The sequence below is a fragment of the Terrapene carolina genome, unplaced genomic scaffold (genome assembly GCF_002925995.2).
Source record: "Terrapene carolina triunguis isolate 2854851 unplaced genomic scaffold, T_m_triunguis-2.0 Scaffold111, whole genome shotgun sequence".
NCBI classification, from domain to species: domain Eukaryota; kingdom Metazoa; phylum Chordata; order Testudines; family Emydidae; genus Terrapene; species Terrapene triunguis.
The window spans coordinates 2,383,053-2,409,551 of record NW_020664462.1 but is presented as its reverse complement, the minus strand read 5'-3'; the positions used below and the strand labels follow the sequence as shown (position 1 = coordinate 2,409,551).

The window sequence follows — 26,499 nt, the reverse complement described above, 5'->3', positions numbered from 1 at the left end:
CCCCGGCCGCTGCCGTTCTCAGCCCGGTTTTGGGGGCTGTTCGTGGGGCCCAGGACCCCGGCTGCCCCTGTTGGAAGTCAAGCCACTGACTCCAGCGAGGCCCCTGCCCGCCTAAAGTCACGCACGTGTCTTTGCCCGCTCAATCCGCGGGGATGAATTGCGCCCCCCGCCTGTGCTAACCCATCCCGATGGGCTGAGCAAACACCCAGGCGGGGAGGGGAGGGGAGGAGAGGCCGGGCGGGGCGTGTCCCGCTCCGCTTCCCCAGGCCGGGGGAGCGCAGCGCAGCGCAGCGCAGCGCGCAGGCTGGGTGCGGGGCCAGGGCGCACCTGGGGGCGGCTTCCCGTGCTCCGGCCCGGGGCTGTTCGCTAATCAGGCTCCAGCGGAGGAGGGGCCGAGCCCGGCCGCCAGGCGAGCCGCGCCGCGCTGCCCCCCAGCAGCCATGGCGGAGGCGTAGCGAGCCAGCCGGCGGAGGAGCGGGGCGCGGAAAGTTGCGCTGCCCGGGGCCATGCCCGCCGGGCGCACGGGCTGGGCGCCGGGCACAGCCAGCGGCAGCGGCCGGTGGAGATAAGGAGGGAGCCGGCGGGGGCGGCGGCGGCAGCATGGCTTCCAAGGAGCGGCTCTACGAGCTGTGGATGCTCTACTTCGCCAAGGTGGGTGTGGGTCGGGGGGCGCCTGCCACCCGCTCCCGCTGCCTGGGGAGGGGCGCCTGCAAACACCCCCTCCCCGCCCGTTTGTCCCGGGGGGGGGGGGCACCTGTCACACCTGCCCAGGGCGCACCTGTTAACTGCCCTCCTCTCCGGGGCGCGGCCGCACCCCTTGTCTCCCCCTCCCCAAGCTCGCCCGGGCTGGGCTCGGAGCAGCAGCAGGTGCCGGCTCCCTCGCTGCCTGGGTGCGCATCCCCCTGCCCTGAGCTCGCCTCCCCGGCCGCGGGGAGAATCCGCCCCCCTGCCCTGGAGGAGGAAGCAGCCCCCCCCCCCCCCCCGCTTGGCAATAGTTTGGTGTGGGTGCTTTTCTACCCGCGGGGCCGGCCCCCCCGCCCCCCCCCCCCGCGGGGGGGGGGGGCCGGGGGGGGGGGGGGGGCGTGGGAGCCGTTCGCTCACTTCCTGGGCGCTTGTTTGTTTGGCATGATTATTTTGCCTCGGCTGCTGCTGGACTCCTGGCCCCTGTGCCGCAGGCCCTAGCAACTGTTACCTTGTGTGTGTGTGTGCAGGAGAGACGAGCTCCTGGTAACACAATAGCGCGGGGAAGTTTAGGCAGGGTCAGGTCAAGGGCCTGGGAACTCAGGCCTTGGCAAAGCCTTGCACGTGTGAGGTCCTTTGCAGGTGGAGCAGGAAGGGGGGTAAAATCATATCGGTTTAAAAGGAATCCGGGGGGTAATGTGCCTCAGTTAAATATCAGGGGGTAGCCGTGTTAGTCTGTATCCACCAAAACAACCGGGAATCTGGTGGCACCTTAAAGACGAACAGATTTATTTGGGCATAAGCTTTCGTGGGTAAAAAAAAACCCCACTTCTTCAGTGCCACCGGACTCCTTGTTGTTTTTGTGCCTCAGTGATAAACTATCATGGTGAACGCTGTTTGATGCTACACCTGCCTCTGACTCGCCTTGCCAATTGGTGTGGTTTTACCAGCACGCGTTGCTGTTGCTGTGTGTGAAAGACGCTAAGCAAACACAAGGGAAACTGGGTGGACACACAGTGCAGCCGGATGCACAGGAAAACGGGGGAGGGAAATGTCCTAATCTCTCTCCAGTTACAGTCATGGTGCTCTTGACCAGAGTAAAACTTTTTCAAAGCAGGAGGCTTGCTTCTTGGGGGGAGTTAACTGCAAAGTTTGAGCGGGTAGGTTGCAAGTAACCTGCTAAATTAAAAGGGCAATTTCTTAAAAAGATCTTAAATTCGCTATTTACATTTGTTTGCTTTTTGCACTTCACCCAGGCTAGACAATGAAACCTGGCTAGCCAGTTTCACTGCTTTTTGCTAGCACTTCCCTTTGACTTTTTGTCTGCCAGGCACCATGCATCCTGGTTGTGCTTTGATAATGTTTGAGTTGCAAGTGCTCTGCAGGAATACTTATTTGCTAAGCTGGTTCCTTTTTAGAGTTTTTTTTTTTAAAAGATGAAATGTTTTTGTTGGTCTCTTGTTTTGTAAACATTCTTTTTCACAGTGCTGTCCAGATTTGAGCGGCTGATGTCCTTTTAAATGACATTTGGAGTAGGAGACACTTAGGGTACGTCTACACTACGAGATTAATTCGAATTTAGATAATTCGAATTTGGGAAACAGATTGTATAAATTCGATTGTGCGCGGCCACACTAAGCACATTAATTCGGTTTTTAACCACATTAATTCGGTGGTGTGCGGCCACACTACCCCATTAATTTTAACCACATTAATTCGGTGGTGTGCGGCCACACTACCCCTAATTCGAATTTACAAAATCGATTTTGGTGCTACTCCGCTCGTCGGGGTGGAGTACAGAAATCGATTTTAAGCGCCCTTTAATTCGAAGTAACTGGCTCCGTTGTGTGGACGGGTTAAGGATTAATTCGGATTAACGCAGCTAAATCCGAATTAAAGTCGTAGTGTAGACCAGGCCTTAAACTGTCTCTTTAAAATTAATTTTGATCTCTGCCTGTAGAACACGGTTTTGTAAAGAGGAGACAGGCATTGTATGTTCATGTCAACAAGAGGCATGTGGGTTATATTCTTTAATGTCTAATGTTTAATGTCTGAGTCTTCCCAGAACTCTCTTGTTTTGGTACTAGCTGGCACTGATGATTACGTCTGATGTGTGGCTTATTTTATTCTGCTAGTGCAGCTCCAACAAGCACACCCGGCCCCTTACAGCAGAGATTTGTTTTAGTGCCGTAAATATGGCATCAGCTGGGGGAATTCCTCTTTTGTTCTGAAAAGGAAGTTTTCTCAGCTTTGAGCATACTGATAAAGTCAGTTCAATGTCATGGGGGAACACGGGATAACAAACTGTCACTTCGTCATCCAAAGAAATAATTTGTAATGCAAAATCATATGGCCTTTGCCTTCCTCTGCCGCCTCTTGCTTTTCTAAAGGCGCAGGCTTGTATGGAATAAAAAGATTGAGCCAGTTGGGGAGATGAGAGCAGCAACAACAAAACATTCCCAGTTGTGAAATCGATTTTTTCCAAAGGTAGAATTTAATCCTGAGTCCATTGACTGTAAAGAGGTAATTGTAGTGCACTAGCTTGATTCTTTGGGGAAAGTTACCACCCTCTAAACCTGAGAACTTAATGAACCAGAGCTAAGATTGGTGGTTCACTTGCACCCATCTGAACAGTTACGGTATAACAGCAGGATTGAAGCCTTCATTCTGTATCTGCCTTTCCCGTTGTGAGGATTGTTCTGTCTCTTCCTGCTGTGTTGAATCTTGCACTTGAACTGGAGTGAGAAGGTAAATTGACCGCTGGTAAGTGTGCGGGCTTAGGCTCGTCCCCGAGAACCAAAAGAGGGTGATGTGTGTATGCCGCAGAATGTCAGAGGGAGGGATATTACAGTTGACTTCAATTTTTCTTAAAAAAACAAACACTTCCTCCCCCCCCCCCCCCCCCAACCAACAACCTTTAAGAAATGAGTAGAGATTCCCTGTGATAAGAGTTGCTTCCAAGCAAAAAATCACACTTAACATTCTGGAAGGATGCACACAATGTCCTTTGTAAGCAAAGGGGAGTGGATGCTATCTCAAGAGACCAGGTAGTTATGAATCACAGAAGTGTGTGTGGTGTGTGTGTGTGCGCGCACTATTCAGAGTTATCTGACTGGGTACCTGATGGAGGAAGAGAGGAGGGAGATGGACAGAGAGAGAAGTGAATAAGTAAAGGCCTGGATGTCTGGGGACAGAGGGATGTATGGTACCTGTGCCTTACTGGGGGAGATGTATTGATTATGTTGGATCTTGTTGAGGAGTATCAATCTAGATTGTTGCAATGGCATCTTCTCCGTGATAAGCACCAATATCCCGTGGGGGTAGGATCTCTGCTTAACCGGGATATGTCACCATTACCCTGCACTGTGTTAATAGGCATTAACAGCTCTTCCTGCGGGCATCTGAGACCTCATGCTGAATAACAAGGAGAGCTGGAAACTGAATTTAAAATGCTATTTCTGTTTGCAGTGGAGGTGTCACTAATGTGCAGATACAACTCTTCAAGGGCCTGCAGGAGGCTATGCCATTCGTTATGTTAATACTGGATTTCTCTACACACAGCCTTCATACTTTACGGCATGACCTGCTATTTATGTATACGAATACCTGCAACTGAAGTCTCTAAGAATGTCTGTACACCTGTGTCTGACCCCTTTGCCTGTTCCTACGATGTTTGCTACATGAAAACACCAACTGCTCTTCTTGGGAGCATTGCTTTCCCCACCAGGAGTCCTCTGATCGTGAAGATTTACTCCAGCCACGGTGCCCTGTGAAAAATCCCCCTACTAAATCTCTGGGGGCTGCTATTTTTGGCTAGGACTCTGGTCTGAACCTAATGCTGGGAATGTAGGCCAGTCAGTGCAACAGCAGGCCCTGTCTTCTGGCAACTGCGTTTGAAAGGCAAAGGCAAGAATCATGCAGAGATATCGTTATCTCTCTTTTAACATCCTAATGGAATGCATGGCTTGCTTGCTTTGATCATCCGATTTGGGCTGAATGTCAAATGCTGCACAGAAGTCCGTTTCTCTTGCATTGTCCTTCATTGTGTCAGAAAAATTTAAAATAAAATCCAGGGGGCTGGTTAGGAGGCTAGGGAGACAAAATCAGCATGATGATGGAGATCAGCGAAGATGCCATGTGTGTCTACTAACCCACCAGTAAATTGACTCTTTCCTGTTAAAGAATAATTAACGTTGCTGATGGCTTCTCAGCTTGTAAAAATGCCTTTGTTCATGAGCTGTGTGAGTTCTTTAACAGATCATACTAAAGCCTTATTGAGCAGATGATGGATCTTCAGTATTCTTATTAATCATCCTCACTCTGAGCTTTCTCTGTTAAGTACGTTAAGTACTGGGGAGCGAAAAATGATCACTTATGTTGTATCCTGCCATTAATTAAACACATCACTGCAGCGTAGTGAAATGGGACTAGAAGTAAGTGGCCTTTGGGGAGGATGTGAGCTTCTTCCAGCCCGCTGACCACCTGACAAAACCCCAACTTCTGATGTTCTGTAGTGACATGACTGATATTACAGTAGTGCCTAGAGGCATTGAGATCAGAGTCTCCATGGTGCGAGGCGCTGCACAGAAAGACAGTGCATCTCCATCTAAACAGAGAACATAAGAACAGCCATATTGGGTCAGCCCAAAGGTCCATCTCGCCCAGTATCCTGTCTTCCGACAGCAGCCAATGCCAGGTGCCCCAGAGGGAATGAACAGAACAGGCAATCACCAAGTGATCCACCCCCTGTCGCCCATTCCCAGCAGAAAGGAAGTATTAGCCTCATCTTTCGGATGAGAAACTGAGGCACGGGGCGGGGGTCACAGAGTCCGCGGTACAGCCAGGAATAGAATCCAGATTTTCAGCCCCAGTCCAGTGTCTGAACCACAGGTCTGCTTTTACTCTAGGTGAGGAGAGGGCTCTGGCTTCATATAACAGCTTGCCCTATGAGCACCTTGGAACTGGGCTAAGGCCTGCCCGTTTTGAAGAACCGTGGAGAACTTGAGCTAAGTTTCCTTTTCCATTTAGAACTAGGTGTGTGGCCATCTCCATGCACCAGCTGGCCTGGAGGCTTGTGGTGAGAAGAGGACATCCAAAGTGTCTCTTTGTGGGGCTGCTAGACTCTGGTGATGGACTAGAAGGCGTTGACTAGGACCCTAGAATGCCCCTCTGGCTCCCAGCTAGTCTGAGCGTCGGGAGCTGCTGAAAGCCTTGAGGTGCGCGGGGCTATGCAGTCTCCTTTTGAAAGAGGAAACCTTTCTGGAGCTGCAGGTCTCTCCGTGGCTCATGGCAGAACTCCACTCTTCCTTTTCACAGCCTGTTGCAGCCACTGGCAGCTCTTATTAAATGACTGCATGCGTGTACCTTCTGTTAACGTGGGCCAATCAAGTGTCCGATCAGCCAGGTCTGTCTGCTCCGGCTTTGTTTAGAACTTGGTAACCAGATCTTGCTTCTTTAAAGGAGTTTTCTTGCTGCTGTTGACACTGCAAGGCGGGGCTGGCTTTGTTCGTTTTCCCCACCCACCAAGGGAACTATGCGGCTTTGACAATAATACAGTGGACAGGCAGGCACAGACAAGCCTCGGCGTGCACAGTGTCTGGGGACGTCTGGCAGCTGAAGCGGGCTCAGGGGGTGACCGCATCCTCAGCCGAGCCCTCTCCTCTGAATATCTTCAGAGCGTGTTTCTATTTTATCACGGCTCCCATTTCCCAGACACCCTCCCCTTCATCTAGGCCTCGTTTGCACAAGCATTTTCCTTCTGGTTTCCCATCTGTGCACTAGTGCAGCTCCCCGGCGGTAGCATGTGTAAAGGCGAACATGAACAAGGTGCTAGTGGTGTCTGGCAGTCTAACCGTGTCGCCTCGGCCAGCTCTGAGAAGTCTTAGGCCTATATTACATGGTTAGGTTGACATAAGCTGCCCTGCGTCAACTTAGCTGTGGAAGTGTCTTCGTTAACTTTGGCTCCCACCGGCATAAGTGCCTCTCTGCACCGATTTAGCAACACCGCCTCCCTGAGTGGCAGAGAGTCCCGCTCGATGTAGTCGGGTCGGCGCAGTGTCCGTGTAGACACCGCATTGCTTGCGTCGACGGCTCCCGGCTTTCAGGAGCTGTCCCGCAATGCCCCCCGCTGACAGAACAAGCACTCCTGGCGAGGAGATGCACACCGCCGGCACAAGGAGCCGAGCGTGCACGCGCACAAGCGATTTAATAACCGCGGTGGCTGTGTGCCGATGTACGTTAGGTCGACGTCATTGCGCAGCATAGACATGGCCTGAGTGTGGCACTGCTTAAAGTTCAAGTGGCTTGTCTCTTAGTAGTGGTAATAATCATGTTTATCACAGCGGTGCTGAAGAACCAACCCAGATCGGGGCTCCAGACACAGGGTGGGGGAAGGGGTAGAACACACCTGTGACAAATGGCATGCTAGTTCTGAGATTTCTTTGGGTGGGTTTAGTTCGGGGAAAGAGGGAGAAATCAGCTAAATGGGAAGGGGGTGAGGATGACAGGGCAGAGGAGAAGGGGCTAAGAGGCAAGGCCTGGATTGAAGCTGAGGTGGTACAAACAGGTAATCGGCACAAGGCAAAGTCAGTCCAGTCAAAGCTGTAGAAAGTTCTCTGAAGGTCCCTTCTCCGGCTGCTTCTGCAGCTGTTCCTTCCGGCTGGGCCTTCCTGCCGTTTTTTCCTTAAGTCTGCATGGTTTGGGGGGGAGGGGGGACCGGGGGGGGTTGGTCTGCCCAACACAGTCCTGGGTCTGAGAGGCGTGACCCTGGCTAGGCCCCTTCTCCTAGTGCAGCAGTGCCTGCATCCGCAGCTCGTGTCGCTGCTCCTACTAGCTGGAGTTGCTGGCTTCTTCCTCTTCTGTTAGTGGAGGTGCAGCTGTGTGATGTCAGTTCGAAGCCAGCGGAGACCAGCCTCGGTGGCCTCAGGACTTAGGGCTGGTCCATCCTGGGAATGGACATGGGCATAGCGACATCTCTCGGGGGGGTGAAAAATATACTCACACCCCTCCCCCCGTGACATAGCTGTACTGACCAATGGAAGAATTCTTCCAAGCTACCCCCTCTCGGGGCGGTGGATTAACTGCAGTGATGGGAGAAGCCCATGTAGCCCGTGTAGCGTGTCTACATGGATGTGCTGCAGCGGCACAACTGTAGCGTGTTGTGCATAAACATCCCTGTAAGCTCTGGCCAGCTTGCTGCAGGTGTTCCCAGCATTGCTGTCTTTGCTGGGCGAAGTAAACTGGAGAGCTTCCTGGGTTGGGTGCAGGTGTCTTGTGCTTGCTCTTCGGAAGGGATCCTTGCTTCAAAGAACCCTTACTTGGTAACCTTTCCCTTGCCCGGAGGGTACAGAAACGTACGGCTGGAGCTGTAGCAGCAGCAGCCCCGTCGGCAAACCGTCAAGATGAATTGCAGCTCAAAACCACAGTGTGTATACGTCAGTGCTTCCTTAGGCCTTTCTCCCACCGTCAGCAATCCCCCTTCATGTACGCAAAATAGCCCCCGAGCCTGGCTTTCCTCTCTTGGTTGCAGGCTTTAGGTCCGGGTCTCTGGAGGACCTGTCTAGTGATGTCAACAGGTGGGAGTTGAGCTACAGCTCTTCTTGCTCTGGGGGAGTGGAGAGGAGATGCAGATTCTTGTGCCATCTCCTGGGATCTCCTCACCGCCCCCAGGGCTGGAGCTCAGGTTTCTGTTACCTGAGGCCGCCCCATGTCCCTCCAGGTGAAGAGGGACGCAAGCACCAGGGACGAAGTGCGTGCGTCATACAGATATGCCAAGGCTCCTTCAAACAACACTGGATCTCGTGTCCCGTGTCGCGACGGAGCAGCGAAGGACTGGTTTGCTGCCGTGGCTGGTGCTGGAACAGGAAGCACTCCAGAGGCTCCGGTTTGTACGGACAGTGCCGAATGCGCCGTGCCTGGCACTGAACGTGCTCTGCTAGTGCCGTGGGGTCTCTGCAAGGCTACCAGAGATGATGGTAGTAACTAAAGCAAGCAGTGTACAGAGGACTTAGCACATGTGAATTACATTTCGTCCCATTTACAGGTCCCCTCATGCCGTCAAACTAGTGTAAAGGGGTCTTGCTGTAAGTCCTGGTCTAAACTTACGGCTTGTGCTGTAAGCGTGGTTAGACAAATACTGTACATGTCCAGCAAGGTGGGTGTGTTTTAGTAAGTGCCCTTCTTGTAACTGGTTTCTATGTGCAGCTGCTCTGTAACGCCGCAAACGACATCGGCTTTTGTAAGCCATCACCACTGTCTCTCATCTGTTGATGAAATGCCATTTAGTGTTGCCTGACTTGCTTTGTTTTGATCGCTCTGTAAGTCTATTTAAACAGATTCCTTGACTTTGGTACCGCTTGCGTTATTTTCCAGACTTATTTAATGTCTGAGAATTGCAGCTCCATCAGCTAGAATCTTGCCCCAAATGCTGTGTATTTTAAGTCAGTGATGTATACCTCATTTGAATAATGAACTAATCAAAGTTCATTTAGTCTTGGGTTACTCCCCAGTGGACAATTGTCCACAGACCAGGAAAAAAGTCTCACAACTGGCATTAATTGGCCCCTTGTCAAGCTTAACAGAGAACATTCTCTAGGCCCATTTAGCCCTCAAGTTGCCCCCTAGGTCAGGATGGAAGTACAGTAGAACCCCGTTTAACGAGCCTCCATTATCTGGCTCTCCGTATTTACCGAATCACCAGCTGCCTGGGGCTGGCAGCGGTTGGGGGCTCCGGCTGTCAGCCCCCAGGCGGTTGGGGGCTCCGGCTGTCAGCCCCCAGGCGGTTGGGGGCTCCAGATTTTCGGTTATCTGATCTGACTGCAGTCCCAATTAGGTCTGATATTTGGGGTCCCAATGTGCAGTGGTTCTGAAGCTTGCAGATGAGCAGCCTATGATGAACTTAGGCTGCAGATCTGTCTAGGCATATATCTAACTCCTCCTCATGTGGTGGTCTTCATCAGCACTGGATGCGCATGTCTCAGATCCTTCCAAGAAAGACTTGTCAAGTACCGAACCAAAGAATTTAAAACTTCTTTCTCAGATGTAGTTCTTAAAAAAGCTTTACAATGTAAGGGAATTGTACCATAATGGCTACAAGCAGGCTTTGAATGAACAGATTTAGCACGAAAATGTAGCATAAAAATCCAATGGGGATTTTGCACACTTTGCTTGTCTCCATTATGCTCCCTCTGAATAGTGACAGCTACTACTTGATATTTGGATCAATAACAGAACTGCTTCCCCATTTTTTTGTGCACTAGGAATACAGCAGGATCCCTATTTTAGGAACTAATTGGAGATTGAGGTGCTAACAACATGAAATTGAACATCTCAAAATTGCAGTGGGTACAGTGCACAAGTTAATTTATTGCTCAGTGACCGAGTACATAGCAAATAGTTACACATGTATAGTGTCTGGTTAGCCTTTGCTGCCAAACTGCTCAATCTGTTCAAACCAGTACAGCTGTTTGAAAGTTGGCTGAAGGATTGAAGTCCCATTGAGTGGCAGAAAAATGGTTCATATGATAGGTCATTCATTAGATTGCTGTTCATAAAATTGAGGTTCTGCTGTGCAGGTTACTATGTCATTGGCAAAGCAAGTGGTGTATGAAAACAAAGATTTGACTAGGAGAGAATTGTGGGAATTAGCAGAGATTTTGGGCGTGTGTATGGCCGGGGAGTGGAACGGGGCTGGCTGTTGCCAAGCAAGTGGCTGCAGTGTGTAGCCACATCTCAAGAGTTAAAGGTGACCCTTAATCAGGAAACGGAACAATGTTTTGTGCCTTTTCTCTACCTAAGGGTTTTCTTTACTACTGGTGAGGACGTGCTGCGCACGTAAATGGCATCATCGTGTAATGAAGCCCATAGTTGACTTTATGGACTTTTGTTTCTCTTACCTGGTTATTTTTAGTTTTATTGCAGTAGAGATCCAAACCGAACTGGGGCCTCCTGTTAGGTGCAGTATTTACACGTTGTACACTCTTCAGGTCTGTTCCTTAGACCTTGTCTGACCACGCAAGTCACTGCTCTAACAATGCCACCAAACAGTGTGTAGGAAGGTCTGGCTAGTGTCTGGACAGCACCTAGCGCAATGGGGTTCTGGTCCATGACAAGGGCTGCCGGGAGCTCTACGATAGGAATAACACAGCTGTGGACAAAAGAAGGGGAGCCTGCCATACCAGCCCGAGACTGGGAAATGAGGCACAGAAACGAAACGACTTGGCCTGTGTCCGGGTAGGTGAGCCGGGCAAAGCTTGGAATAGAACCCGAACTCAGCGCCTTAGCAATAAACTCCTTCCACCGTTCACACTCGCAGCCCATTTGTATTTCAGGGAAGAGAGGACAGTTGGTAGTGCCTGGGAGCCTGGTGACCCCTACCGTGAAATGACGTGCGCTCGCTGGGGACCCTTCGTGGCTTGTTGAGTTTTTTGGTATGCGGAAACCACCGTGACTTTTCTGCCTGGCTGCCGTGTCGCCCATCTGCCCATGGAGGTGCACATACAGAGGTGTAACCTGTGTGTGCGCGCGCGAAGCTGTCTGTGCTGTAAACGCTAGGGTTGTCCCCTTCTCCTGAGCTACGGGGTGGCAGCTCTCTCTAGCTTCCTGCTTCAGAGACGCACTCTGCCTGCTTCTTTAGATGAGAGCCCCGTGGATGCTGACTGTCCTTGGTGCTGCTTCTCTGAGGGCAGAGCATTATCAGTCCATTGAGCGAGCGCTTCTCCAGCTCTCTAACGTCCGCCTTGCTCCAGTCAGAGTGAGGGTAATTAACCACTGGAGCAACTTGCTGAGTGCTGTGGTGGATTCCCTGTCACTTAAGCCTTTCAGTCCAGGCTGGCTTCCTTTCTTAAAAACCTGCTCTAGCTCGACCTCAAGAGATGGGCCTGCTGCCGGAAAGGCTGGGTGAAATCCTCTGGCCTGGGTTAGACAGCAGGTCAGACTAGATGATCGTAATGGTCCCTGCTGGTCTTAACGGCTATGAACGTTGAAATGCAGGGTTATCTAGCCACACATTTGTATTACAGTACTTCCACCTAATGGTTTAGCTGAGATTGGGTTCCCCCTTGTTCCGGCCGCTGTACAAACACGTTGAGACAATCCCTGCCCCAAAGGAACTTACTCTGGCTAGACAAGGCAGGCAAAGGGAGGATTGTAATCCCCATTTTATAGATGGGGAGACTGAGACCCAGAGGTCAAGGATTTAATCCTGCAGAGGGCTGAGCACGCTGAGCCTGATCCAGCATTGGACTTCAGCCCATGCATGTCACTCGAGCGTTCAACTAGTCAATGGGAGTGCACACGTGCTTTGTGGGGTCAGAGCCAGAGCATGTTGCAGCATCGAGCCCTAAGTGACCTGGCTCAAGGCCACCCAGGAAGTTTGTAGCAGAGCTGGGACTTGAACCCAGATCTCCTGAGTCCCAGTCCAGTGCCCAAACTCCACGGTGGCCTTTCCCCTCAAGTCCATGCTACCTAGAGTTTATGTAGACATGGGCTCTCTGAAGTTCTGCTTCTCCAGGAAGGTCACTCATGCTGAAAACCAGGAAGCTAGTTTTAGGGGCAAGACTGAATCCCTGAGTTGTCTGCTGCTGACTCTCTTGCCCTTCGGGTTTTTGATGATGCTCAAGTAGTCTCTGCTTCCTGTCCCTCGGTCTTTCCTGCCACCGCTCTGATAACGATACTGGGGAATTGGTCTCCTCCTCCAGAAGTTCCTGTCTGTCCTCAGTAGCTTTCTAGGAACGGGCCTTGTGACAGAACACTAGGGAAACAGCCAGGAGAGTACACTTAATTAGAAGAATGCTAAGGGAGCGTGTTTCCTGGTGCCTGGCGGTTCTGGTGGATGAGACTAAAAGCCAAGTTCCCATAAGCACGCCAGTCCATTAATTCTCCCCCAACCTGTTTTAGCCCCTCTCCCCCAAGGGGTGACTGTGGAATATGCCTGCTGGTAAAACACCTTTCTTTTAAAAAGAAAAATAGGGGTTTAAACTGAAATAAAATCCACCTGTCTTGATAAATCATCAATCTTCATCCATCCAGGAAACCATCAACCTAAACTGTGGTCACCCTTTATCCCGCTCCTGGTAACTGTCCCCATTACAGTGAGCCGTGGGTGGATCCCTTTGGCTTGCTAAGCTGTACCAGGGCAGCTGCTTGCATGGAGATAGCAGTGGTCCCACTCTACAGCCAGCTGAAGGACGGGGGGTAACCATCCTGGGGTGCTAGTGTTTGCCTGGGACTAGCTCTCTGAGTCTGCAGCACAAATATTAGTGGAAAGATTCTAATGTCCCCAGGAAAGACCCATGGACCATGTCATTCCTCTATAAACACGGCCGCCGTTAACTAAACACATGGGTGATGGATCGCGGTCTTTGCTATCCTCGCCGTAAGCGCTAAGGGTGACTGCTTTGGACACTCGTATCTGCAAGTTGGCATGGCGTTGCCTCTCCCCTGCCCGCCCAGACGTACCGAGAAACGTGCTACACACCCTCCCGAGTGCCTGCCTGGCTCTCCCCCTCGGAGTGCCCTCCAGCCAGCTTTGTGCGATGGGCAGACTTCCTGGAGCGCCAGCGAGAATCCCCGCTGCGCACCCAGGGGGCTGCAGCCCTGCCTTGACTCCCTAAATGAGGATCCAGGTGTGGCCGTGACAGCAGAGCAGAGGCACCCCCGGTATGTTAATTAAAATGAAGTAACCCCTGCCCCTTCGTTCCGCTCATCAGAGCGCCGTGGATGGGCGAGCAGGGGGCATGCTTGTCTGTAGTGTTTGACCCTTCCTTTGGGGAACAGTATCTCAAGACTGGAATAGGGCAGTCTGCCCCTTTAAGGGCTGTGGGTGCTTGGGGTGTGGCCCCTTTAAGAACCAGTGTTTGGAGCTGGTAGATTGGGGAGAGGATCCGACCCAGCTGGAAGTATTGTGGGGGGGAGGACAAGTGACTGAGTCCCATGGCTGCCTGCTGGGCATGGGGAAGGAGTGCTCCCAGCTCAGGGAAGGGCAGGCCTGGAAACAGGAGGTAGTTCTGGTGATTCAGCCCGAGTGGTGGTCTGGTAGACCTGGAGAGCAGGGTGGCCTGCCAGGGCCCCGGGGTGATGGGAAAGGAGCCGGCTTACCTGCCAGGCGTAAGTGAAACTGTTCCGCTCTGGGGGACGATAAAGCAGGGGGCTGGGAGCAGTGCCCCAGGGTGGTTACTGACCCACTGGCTGATGAGTGGGGACCACCAGTGGTCGGAAGCCAGAATTCCTTCGCGTGGGGCTCCCTTTTGGGGGGGGGGGGGGCGGTGCATGGGTTGGCTGCCCCGGGGTGTCTGCCACAGGGTGGCTGTACCTAGAACTCCTAAAGGGATGAAGGACGCCGTGGGCGTAACTTTATCCGTGAAGTGACACTAGCCCTCAAAACTTCATCCGCTTAGACGCAAACTTCCTAACTCCGTCCAGCAGCCCACGGTGCTGCTGCAACACATGGAAAGGCACCGTCCAAAATGCAGCTGTTGGATTAGTAACCTGGGGAGAAGAGGGCCCTGCCCCCTAGACAAGGACATTCCATACAGGTGAAGCGTGAGTGGGTGTGCACAGATGTACACCTGCTTTTAAGATGGGCTGAAAACCTGAGCCCCCCACTTTCCTCTCACAGGTGTCCTCTCTGAATACGGTTTGTATTCTGGTAGCACTGGAGGCCTCTGCCATGCTCAGGGCCCCAGTGTGCAAGGCACTGCACGTACGCCTCGTAAGACACTGAGCCTACTTCACTGTTTACCGTCTGCTACATAGACAAGACGGATGGAAGATTTTTATAGTGGAGGAACTGAATCCTGGAGAGAGGAAGTGAGACACCAGCTACTGGCAGCTGAACCCAGATCTTCCAAGTCGTGATCCATTGCCTGGACCTCCTGACCATTCTCCTTCTGCTCTCCCGGGTGTCCCCAGCCCGGGCTCCCCTTACTGACGTGGGCGGGATGGAGACAGTCCCCGCTTGCACCTCAGGGCCACACTGCAGGGGAAGGAGAATTGGTTTTGATGAGAGCGGGTGCCGAGGAAGGGATGCCTGCGCTGAGCTGCGTCTGGCTGGAGCTGGCCGTGGCGTTGGGCTTGAAATGGCTTTTCCATCAGGAGAACGGTACCTTCTGCAGGAAGTGTCGGTGTTCAGCAGAATTTGGGTTTTTGTTGAAAATGCAAACTCCTCAGCAGGAAAACAAACTGGTTAAGGATTGCAATCAGCCCCCTCATTTTCCACCCCAACTTGTCTCTGGAACAAGCCCCCGCTTCTCTCCCGGCTCTCATCAGGAGATGGGCTCCCTGAGCCATTGGTCTGCAACTGAGCTCCAGGCCTTGGTGTCTGGAAGGCGTCTAGCCTGGAAAGCGGTGTTCAGACTCATTCATGCACTGCTGCAAGGGGACCCGCTCTGCCTGGCAGGTGTGGAAACCCAGCATGGTGTGAACGGAGACACTGGACTCCAGTCTCTCTTCTCTGCTGACGTGTGGGAGCTACCGGGAAGGTCCCTCACGTTAAATGCCACCTACTGCAATGTGTCCTGGTCCACTCTGGTAACGAGAAGGCTGAGAACTGAGTTCAGCTCAGCTCCCTGCCGGATGGACTTGGGTTGGACGGCAGTTGTGTGGGAGACCGGTAAGGGTCACTGAGGAGCTAATGGGGGTGTGATAGGCAGCGCTCTGCTCCGGAAGGTAGCACTGACTCAATACCGCAGCGTGGTGCAAGGGGGCGCTCCGATACTGGAGGGGGGCCATCATTCAGATGAGATGAGGCAAAACCAAGGTCCCTGCTTTCTTGTCTCTAAAGATTCTCTGGCCCTTCCTGTGAATGGGGCGGCTAACAGCCTGCTGTCCTAACCCCAAGCCAGTGATGATCCCCTGCAATTTCAATGGTCCTTAGATCTCGATAAAAGGGCTAAAAAGAGGATGGGTATTTACAAACTTGGTCATCTTTTAAGTGTACTCCGCTCTCCCCAGCCAGTGAGATAAAGAACCTGGCTAACGATTCTGGCTATTAACTAGCCCCTGAATACGTAAGGAGCATTGTACAACGTAGTGTGTTAACATTGTGTTGTCACTTTGCCTTTATTTAAAAAGTATCAAAAGAAATAGCGGTGAGAAGGGGCACCCTTCACTTCCAATCCCAAGCTGTTGGGTAGCGTTGCTGTATGCTGTCATACAGCTGCCACGGCCCACCCCAGAGGTGGCTGCAGTTTGTCGGTGAACCCGGTTTGTGTGTGGTTCACGTAAAGCGCTTTGCGATCCCTTGGGATAGAGGTGCTGTATAAATGCAAGTTACTATTTGTTCGCTATCTTGGTGTCCGGTGCTGTATGTTCCATCAGATCCTTCCTGCCGCCCAGCCCCACAAACGGCTGTCTGGACACATCCTTGGAGGCGTTTCCTTTCGCTGTTCTGAGCTGGGCTGTTCTTGGGTGACTCGAAACTCTGTGGTGGCGGCGTCTGTCCACGTGGGGAGCTAAGCTGTCAGACGCTGTCCTGTTCTCCCTCGAGAACCTTGGCACGTCTGCCCATGTGGCCCCCTATGCATGGGCAGAGCTCCCCGTAATGATCCACCGGGCTGCCACATGGTCCCCTTTCAGCCACCGTTTGCTGGGCAGTGGGAGTGCTGGGACAACGTCTCCTTATTCAGCTAAATGGGCCAGGTGACCTCTCCAGGTCCTTCCAACCCTGGGATTCTGTTGATCTCCCCCCGTTTGTTATCTCTGTCTCATCATATATCTAGCCTGTGAGCTCTTTGGGGCCGAGTGTGTCTATTAGGTATGTGCAGCGCCTAGCGTAGTGGGGCCCAGGCTGGGACCTCGGAACAGAAATAACACTGCTATACAGGGAGAGGACAAATCCATTGGTATGTTTTAAGGACCGGGAGGCCGGGGGTCCGTTCCTGGCATTGCCACTCGGGTGACCTGGCACGTCCAGTCCCCTCTCCATGTCCCAGGAACCCCCTGTGTAAAGTGGAGCGAATCCCCCTTGCTGGAGTGGGGGGGAAGCTAGGGTTACCATTCGTCCGGATTCCCCCGGACATGTCCGGCTTTTAGAGTTAAAAATAGCGTCCGGGGGGAATTTGTAAATGTCCGGACTTCCCTCCCCCCCCCACGCAGAGCGCGCGGCTGACAGGGCAGTCGGCCGGATGGTGCCACTTACATGGGGCTCCGACAGCCAGAGAGAGCCCCTCCTCCGCTTCCCCCTCCTCTCCCCTGCAGCTGAGAGCACTCCCTCCCTCCCTGCATTCGCAGATCACCAGCCGGCCGTTCGCACCGGCAGTCTGGAGCTCCTCCCCCTGCTCCTCCTCCCCGGCACGCTGGTCTGAGCGGCAGGGTAAGGGGGCCAGGGGGTCGGAGAAGGGGCAGGGAGGTTCTGGAGGGGGCAGCCAAGAGACAGGGGGGGGGGTGGGCGGGAGGTCGGGCTGTCTGGGGGTGGGGGTGTGGATAAGGGTTGGGGCAGTCAAGGGACAGGTAGGGGGTAGGGTCCTAGGGGGCCAGTTAGGATGGGGGGAGGGTCTCAGGAGGGGGCAGTCAGGGGACAAGGAGCGGGGGGAGGGTTGGGGGTTCTGAGGGGGGCGGGGCTAGGGCGGGGCTCCTCCCGTCCTCTTTTTTGCTTGCTGAAATATGGTAACCCTAGGGAAGCGAAGCCCATTAAAGGGTTTCCGCTGCACCCATAGGCCGTGGTCTGGAAGGATACAGCCTCTGTCCTTTCGGAGCCGCTCGCCTCTTCCCACCTTGCTCTGACCTCCGCTGCTACTTCTCTTAAGCATAAATAGTACCAGTGCATTGACTAGCCCTTCCCCGCAGCCTGCCTTGTCAGCTGTCTGGCGCCAGGTGCCGAGGAGTTAGCCGCCTTGCAAACCTGTTCTCCTTCCCCTATTGTGTTATCAGCCCCTGCTCCTCTCCGCCCTGGGAGCTCAAGGTTATTGGCTGGCTTTGTACGTTCTGCAGATTGTATAGCCCGGGTCGGCATGGATCCTAGAAAGCAGCGTGGTGGTCAGCTGTGGCTGGTGCCTTTGAATGTGGAATACGTTCAGCCGCTCCACCCCTTTGTTCCACCCTCTATCTCCCGTCCCCACCCCATAGAGCCGGAGTCATTGCTCAAATGCAGCCCCTCTCCACCGGCCTCCCTCGTCCCTTCCTTCCTCTCTCTGCCAAGGCTCTTGTATCTCTCCTCTCCCCTGGTTCCTGGGGAGCAGCCACCATGTGAGACGGTTATTTCTGGCCAGATGTCACTGTAGCTGGCATCTCCCCGACGGATCGGCAGCCAGGGGGAGGGCGTGTTTTTTTCCAGCCGCTGGTGCTGCAATGTTTCCACAGCTCTGCCTGGTCTCTGGTAGGCTGAAGCCGCTGTGCGCCCTGGGGATGAGCCGGCGTGGGGAGCGACTGACTTCACGCACAGCGGTGACGCAGTTCTCCCCAGCTCCGCCTTGCGGGGGGAGAGGGCTGCCCTTGGAGAAACGCCGCGGGGGAGGGAATACGATGATCCATGCCAAGAGCCGCGTGGGCTAGTGGATAGGATGCTGGGCTAGGTGTTCAAAGACTTGGCTTCTGTTCCTGGCTATGACATTGAGCAAGTCGCGTTCCTCTGTGACTCAGTTTCCCCTCCCACCCTGTCTTGCCTCTTAGACTGTAGTCCCTTCGGGGCAAGGGCGGTTGTGTTCGTACAGCGCCTCACGCAGCGGGCACCCCGGGGCTGCTGTAATACAGTTAACAGGGAGCAGCGAATTAAACATTGAGTCGTTCCAGCACCGAAATCAACAGCGAGCTTGAAGTGTAGATCCTGACAATGCGCAAAGCCCCGCCGGTCCATCTGATGCTTTCCCTTGGGGAACCAAACCGTCGTCTAAACCCTGGGTTGTGAGTTCAATCCTTGAGGGGGCCACTTAGGGATTGGGGCAAAATCAGTACTTGGTCCTGCTAGTGAAGGCAGGGGGCTGGACTCGATGACCTTTCAGGGTCCCTTCCAGTTCTAGGAGATAGGATATCTCCATATATTATTTTAATAGGCAGCAGGTTTAAAACAAATACAAGGAAGTTCTTCTTCACGCAGCGCACAGTCAACTTGTGGAACTCCTTGCCTGAGGAGGTTGTGAAGGCTAGGACTATAACAGCATTTAAAAGAGAACTGGATAAATTCATGGTGGTTAAGTCCATTAATGGCTATTAGCCAGGATGGGTAAGGAATGGTGTCCCTAGCCTCTGTTTGTCAGAGGATGGAGATGGATGGCAGGAGAGAGATCACTTGATCATTGCCTGTTAGGTTCACTCCCTCTGGGGCACCTGGCATTGGCCACTGTCGGTAGACAGGATACTGGGCTAGATGGACCTTTGGTCTGACCCGGTACGGCCGTTCTTATGTTCCTTCCTGACCCTCGCCCTAAACTTCCCCTCTTCAAAACGGTATTCTTCCTAGTCCTCTCCCCTTGTACTGCCCTCAATAGCCCCTCCCTCTGCGCGAGGGTCACGCCCTGCAGGTGCTTGTGTACACCATTAAATGTCATGTCTCCTCACCCCTTCTCCTTTTACGTCCCTGCCCGGTGGCACCCGGGGATGCAGCCCCCCAAGTAGGTGATGTGCTGTGCAAGGCTTTCCCCAGCTTTGCTGTGAAAGCACCCGGCCCAGAGCCCCTCCAGAAATGAGGAGGGCATGGGGGGTGTTTCTCTGCTCGTTGGCCTGGTAAGAAGCAACTCTCCCTTCCTCCCCCTGGTCCACCTCCCGGGGAAGTTAAACCCCATTCAAGCTGCCGGAGGCCTTTGATCTAACAGGAGCACGTTGGGCTGCAGAAGCTGATCGAGGTCCTTGCTGCTTTCAAAGCGATCCTGAGTGAGGGGTTGACGGTTCGGGGCCCCTGGTGTCTCCCTGCAGAGCCCAGCCAATGATTCTCCCTAATTAAACCTGGCTGGGGTTCGGCTGAACCCACGGGGCCTGCAGCAAGCCTGGACAGGAGGGAAGCTGCCCCCTCTCTGGCTGCCCCCAGGATCGAACGTACGGACAGACCCAAACAGCGCCCATGGCTGCAGACTCAGCCTCGCTGCCCCCGCTAGGAAGGTGGCTGACGGTGGCAAAGAGGCCTCAGGGCCGGGCCCGTCGTGTGGCCGGTGGTTCGGGAGGGAGCTCTTGTCTGTGTATTGGCCAGAGTGGCCAAGGTGATGCCTCCCCACCTGCCAGGTCTGTGTGTGACCCTACTGGCCGACAGTGGAGGTGTGAGGAGAGACCCAGTTAACGGGAGGCTCTGGTGGGAGTGTTGGGCATGGGTGTATGGGGCTGGGCTGTGGGGCAAGCCGCTTGCGAGATCTGAAGGAGCCTCTGCTGTTGCATGGAGGAGAACTTCCAGTTCCTAGGGCTGGCTCTTCCCATCTCCTGTCCCGAGCTGGTCTTGAGTTGGGCCGAGGGAGGAGAGAGTCAAGAACCAGCAGGCATGGGGGGGAGCTGCCCAAATCTCAACCTTGCTCCAGGAAGGTATTGTGACTTCCAGGGAGCAGACAGGCTGCTGGCTCCGTGGCAGCTGCTCTCCTGCCCTGGGGTGGTAGGAGTCGTCTGTTCCCATAGGTGGTCGACTCTCGCCAGCCAGCAGCATCAAACTGACAGAGGCCTGGCATGGGGGTGAGGAGCACAGCAGAGATGCTGGGGCAAAAGGGCCCTTTGGTGATGGCCAAGTGTCCTTCTCCAAACTTCCCAGGCCTTCCCTGGTCACCTGGGGCACTTCAGGTGTTCTCCTGAGCCTATAGTCCTGGTCAACATCACGAGGCTCAGATGAGCGCAGGGGGATGTGGAGACCTTTATGGTGCCTCCAAGCTGCTTAGGAGGGAGAGCTCAAGCTCCGTCCCCCTGCCCCGTGTGAGATTCTGTCCTCGTGCCTTTCCCCCCACCTTGGGGTGAGATTCTGTTCTTGTGCCTTCTGCTCACCGCTCCGCCTAACCAGGCTGCGCCCACTTCTTGTTCCTGGAGCCTTTGGGATCTCCCCCTGCCTCTCGCTGCTGGTGCTGTAAGGGAGTCCCTGCTGTGACGTTACACACGTTTATGATTTTATAAAAATATGCTAATGAGTGAATATAATGTAACTGGAATGTGCTTCATGCAAAAGGTCTCTTGTAGGGTGTCATTACAAAGCTTATAATCTACTGAGTGTGATCATCCTATTTGTATAAAGGTATCACTCTTGTATCTGGAACTAGAAATATGAAATATAACTCTGAGGGCCTATTGTAATTATGCAAAGTGTGGGCCATTAATGGTGGTTTGGAATCTTAATCTTCTATGCATCCGAAGAAGTGGGTTGTAGCCCACGAAAGCTTATGCTCAAATAAATTTGTTAGTCTCTAAGGTGCCACAAGTACTCCTGTTCTTTTTGCGGATACAGACTAACATGTCTGCTACTCTGAAACCTGGAATCTTAATGGCTCCCATCAACAGGACAATGGACTGGGGCTCTGTTTGCAGGCAGGCCTTCCTGTGAGTCAGGCTGGGAGGAATGAAGGCTTGGGGTCTTACAGTGACGTGATCATGTCACATGAACTGGAATCCATCTTTAACCTGGTGCTTTTCCAGTGAGGGGGGTGGAAACCCAGAGGGACAAAGGGTTCCCGCCTTATGCAAAAGATATATAAAGGGGTGGAAAAGAACAATGAGAGAGGAGCCATCATGAAGAATCCCCTAGCTACCACCTGAGCTGCAACAAGAGCTGTACCAGGGGAAAGAATTGTGCCCAGGCCTGGAAGGGGTCCGGTCTGAGGAAAAAACTTACTAAAGCATCTCTGAGGGTGAGATTATCTGTATTCAGTTTGATTAGACAGAGATTTGCGCATTTTATTTTATTTTGCTTGGTGACTGACTTTGTTCTGTCTGTTACTACTTGGGACCACTTAAATCCTATTTTCTGTATTTAATAAAATCACTTTTGACTTATTAATTAACTCAGAGTATGTGTTAATACCTGAGGGAGCAAACAACTGTGCATCTCTCTCTATCAGTGTTATAGAGGGCGAACAATTTTCGAGCCCCCACTGGCTGGGGAGGAAGTTTTTTGGCGCTCTCTGTTCAGGCAGTGCCAGGCTGCCCCACTGATGGGCCATGGCGCAGTGGAGAAGGTGGCTCAGCCTCCCGTTCCTCTATCTTCCCCAGCCCTTCAGTGCAGTTAGTCGCTTTTAATGAACGTAGCCTTGACCGAGGCTAACTCTGTCCTCCTTGCTGGTCAACTCGTGCATTGTCCTCTTAGCACAGCTCTGCTCCTCCAGCAAAGTGCCTTCAAACTGTGGTGGGTGCCCTTGGATGGACTTCCAGTGGGAGCCATCCATGGTGCTGTGTTGTCTTAGTTCATGTCTCACTGCTGCACGTCAGTCTCCTACAGTGCACTGGTGACAGAGTTATAGTGACAACCCAAGCCTATAAAAAAGATAACTTATCAACTTCCTTAGCTCTCCAGTTCCTGACAGAGTGAGGGGACTTTAATGTGCTGTCTCACTCTTTGTTCATTAGCAATGGAATGATTGAGAGAGATGATAAATGCATATTTACATCATGCTATCAAGTAGCCTGTATCTAAATGTGACTTCATTCTTTAATGGTTTATTGGCCCGAGAGTGACTAACGTTGGTGACTAAACCAAGAGTGACTTGTACAAGATGTGCGTGCTGCATGTAAGAGCGCTCAAGATTATCTCTAGGCTGGGAAGGATTCAATTTTTATCAATGTCGGTAAACCTAGATTTCACCCTACACAAACTGAAAAATATTTCCATTGATGATCAAAATATACAGATAAGCAAAGGAAGACTTTGTGGGCGAAAGCTTAGTGACTTAGACTTTTGAATTAGGCTGGTTACAAATGGACCAGCGAATGAATAGTAAAAACAGATGAGTTGTTTTAAGGATATCGACTTTGTATATTTTGACGTGTGATGTTAATGGCTTATGGAGCTTTAACTTTGTGAATCAACATCTGTCATTGTCTGGCCCCCTCTAATTTCCTACAACTGTGGAAACGTAAATAGACAAAACTTACAAAAATGCTTAAACATTGATATTATCCCTCAATTATATAAAAACATTCTAATTCCACCAAGCCTAATTATCTCAAAATGTAGCCTAGTCGTATTGCTACTATATTTAAGACCCAGAAAACCTGTAAAACTGTCAAATGCGCAAAGCAAACAGACTGATCTAATCTCTTTCATAGAGGCATAGCATAACACAAGTTACGGTGCAAAAGTCTCAGAGAGAAATGTGCTTTCTTGTTTAAATGTACGGGGCGGGAGGGTGGTTCCTCTAACTCCAGCTGATCCCTTGTTCCTTCCAGCCTGCCCCGCCCCCTCACCAGAGGGGTGTGAGAGAGTCTGAAGTATTTAGCTGTCTTTATTTATTGGCTTCGTGTTCTAGCTCTAGATTGGTGATGCCCGAGGGCTCGAAGCACCACTCTTGTCATTTTTACAAGCTTTGGCTAAGGTAGAGTTGGGGATACGGCTCGGGGTCTTGAGATGCCGGTCTGGTGAATGCTCCTCTTTAAGCCAGACACGCTGGTCTCTGTGCGTGTCCATATGCCTTCCACAGAAGCCAACGTGCCAACTGTGGAGACCAGGACCCCAGCCTGCGTGGGGTGAACCAAAACCAGGCACAGCGGACTTTCCCTTGTGACTTCAGAGAGAACTGCTTCCCTTAGGGAAGGAAGGAGTAAATCAGGATACCAAGCACCGATCTTCAGACGTTGTGTTGCATCACGTTCCCACAGCTGTGGCTCTCCCCTCCCTGGTCTTAGCGCAGCGTCATGAAATGCAGGGATCTCGCGTGAGGGAATACACGTCTGGGCTTTAAGGTGTAGTTCTAATTGTGTGAGTGAGGGCGAGCGAGCTGTTTTCAGAGAGCGGCAGATTCTAAAGCAGGAGGGACCGTTATGATTGCAGCCCAGTAACCCACAGTTCCTAGTTGGCTGCGGTGGACCCAGTCTCTGGGTTCCACATGCTGCCAAGCCAAGCCAAGCGGTCTACTCACTGGTTCTAGCTCCGGGGTCCAGGGCACACGCCTGGACTCCGACCTCTTCTCTGATGCTCTTTCTTTGGACATGGGGTGCTGCCACCTTGGACCCCAAAAACGGAGACCTCCCAAGTTGCTTACATGCTTCACCAAAGTTGTGGGCTCTCTGGGCTTCTGGTTCAATCCCTTTGTGGGGACAACGTGGCAGGAAAGCAGGAACGCAGTCTTGGCAAAGGAACTACTGTGACTGGACTTCCAGCACATGTCCCTTGGTCAGCTGTTCTACTGGTTAATTACCCTCTCAGTCTTTAGGGGAGGAAAAAAGCATCTTGCTTCCAGTTTGATCTCTGCTGGCTTCTGCATCCAGCCATTGGATCTTGTTACACCTTGGTCCTCTAGATTAAGGAGACCTCAGCATCTAGTGTCTTTTTTTCATTCTAGATTATAAAGGCAGAAGTGACCTCTGAGCTCCTGTATAATATAGGCTGTAGAACATCCCTGAATGAATTCCTGTTTGAACCAGAGCATGTATTTTAGGAAAACCTCCACTCTTGATTTACAAATGGCCAGTGATGGAGAATCTGCCACGACCCTCGGTAAAGTGTTTCAGTGGTTAATCACCCTCATTCTTTGTTTTTAAAAGTACGCCTTATTTCTTCTTTGAATTTGTTTAGCTTCAACTTCCAGCCATTGGCTCTTGCTAGACTTTTTTGTCTGGTAGCCTGAAGAGCCCATTACCTATCTCCTAGAACTGGAAGGGACCCTGAAAGGTCATCGAGTCCAGCCCCCTGCCTTCACTAGCAGGACCAAGTACTGATTTTTGCCCCAGATGCCTAAGTGGCTCCCTCAAGGATTGAACTCACAACCCTGGGTTTAGCAGGCTAATGCTCAAACCACTGAGCTATCCCTCCCCCCTTACCTGGGATCAAGTCACCCCTTAACTTTTTTTTGTTCAACGAAATAGATTCACGGAGCTCAATCTCTCCCTTTAAAAGATTGGAAAATATGCCTTAAATCATTCTTGTCTCTTCTCTGAACCTGCTCGAATTTGCTCTTGATGTTAGGGTGCTTTCCCCACTTCCGGGAAACAAATGAGGGGGGATTTGATAGCAGCCTTCAACTACCTGAAGGGGGGTTTCAAAGAGGATGGCGCTAGGCTGTTCTCAGTGGTGGCAGATGACAGAACAAGGAGCAATGGTCTCAAGTTGCAGTGGGGGAGGTCTAGGTTGGACATTAGGAAACACTATTTCACTAGTAGGGTGGTAAAGGGTGGAATGGGTTACCTAGGGAGGTGGTGGAATCTCCATCCTTAGAGGTTTTTAAGGCCCAGCTTGACAAAGCCCTGGCTGGTATGATTTAGTTGGGAATTGGTCCTGCTTTGAGCAGGGGCTTGGACTAGGTGACCTCCTGAGGTCCCTTCCAACCCTGATCTTCTATGATTCTATGAGATTCCCTGGCCCCTCCTTTTTCTTAGCTTGGCAGGCCTACTTAAATATTTGCCTTGCTGCTTGAGTGGAGTGTGTAGGTGGTGGTTTCTTGTAAGGCTTGTAGTAGGGAGTAGGCCGAATGCATGTGATGGAGAGACAATATTACAAAAAAAAAAGGAGGAGGAGGGGAAATGAAACTCAGAACTTCAGATCAAGATTCGTCAACAGAGATTCAATGTTGCTCATGTACCAGTTGCTGCGGTCCCATCTAGCCCTTCATGTACATCTGCCTTTGAGTCTCTGGCAGATTATTGATTTAGCCAATGTGGCAAAAACAAGCTTGCTGTGGGGAGAGATGGTGAAAATATGATGGCATTTGACGTTCCATAGTATCCCGAAGTGTGCTGATGGGTAGTTAGATTGGCACTGGCATGTACGTGGCAGGAGCGATCAGGGGTCCAGCAAACCAGCATTATGAAGGTGGATGGACCAACTTCTGCTGGTGAGAGAGACAAGCTTTCGAGCTGCATGGAGCTTTTCTTCAGGGCTGGGAAATATGGGTCAGTGTCACAGCTAAACGCAAGGCGGAACAGATTGTTTAGCATCGGTAGCTCTCACCCATTGTAAGAGACCACTCGAGGGGAAGTGGCCAGTTAATCCAGAGCAGGTATGTGGGGACTGTAACAGGGTGCTGTGTCCTTTTAGGGCATGTCTACACTCCATACTAAGTCTGAGCTTATGGACCTGGTGTGTCCAAGCCTATGTCCAAGCACACTGCATCATAAACCTGGGTTTATGGTTCCTGGACCCAGGTCTCCCAGCCATGCTAAGACATCCCTACTGTGCTACGCAGTCCTTCTGACTCACGTCGGCGGCTTGAACTGCCTCCACTCTGCAAAATGCCAGGCCTTGGACATGAGTTGCAGCGGGACTCGGGCTCTAAAACTGGGGTGCTGATTGCTTGCTGACCCAAGTCACAGCGTTGTGTTACACGGAGAGGGGGCTTGGGCTCAAACTGGAGTCAGAACCTAGGCTTAGAGCGGGGGTGGGCAAACTTTTTGCCCTGAGGGCCACATCTGGGTAGGGAAATTGTGTGGCAGGCCATGAATGCTAATGAAATTGGGGGGTTGGGGTGCAGGAGGGCGTGAGGGCTCCGGCTGGGGGTGCGGGCTCTGGGGTCGGGCTGGGGATGAGGGGTTGGGGGTGCAGGAGGGTACTCTGGGCTGGGACCCGAGGGGTTCAGAGGGCGGGGAGGGGGATCAGGGCTGGGGCAGGGGTTTGGGGCATGGGAGGGAGGCAGGGGGGCAGGCTTTGGGCAGCGCTTACCTCAAGCAGCTCCCAGAAGCAGCGGCATGTTCCCACTTCAGCTTCTATGCGGAGGCACAGCCAGGCGGTTCTGTGCGCTGCCCTGTGCACAGGCGCCACCCCTACAGCTCCCATTGGCTGCG

At 52.4% G+C, this 26,499-nt stretch overlaps 1 protein-coding gene across 1 annotated transcript in view; it reads left to right on the top strand.

Moving 5' to 3' along the window:
• Positions 1-615: 615 nt before the first annotated feature.
• The window catches only part of NBEAL2 (neurobeachin like 2), a 175,643-nt gene continuing 149,759 nt past the window's right edge, over positions 616-26,499 (top strand). The window contains exon 1 of the mRNA XM_029911640.1: positions 616-651. Within this exon, the coding sequence (XP_029767500.1) occupies positions 634-651 (18 nt within the window). The 5' untranslated portion in view covers positions 616-633. The remainder of the gene's footprint in view (positions 652-26,499) is intronic.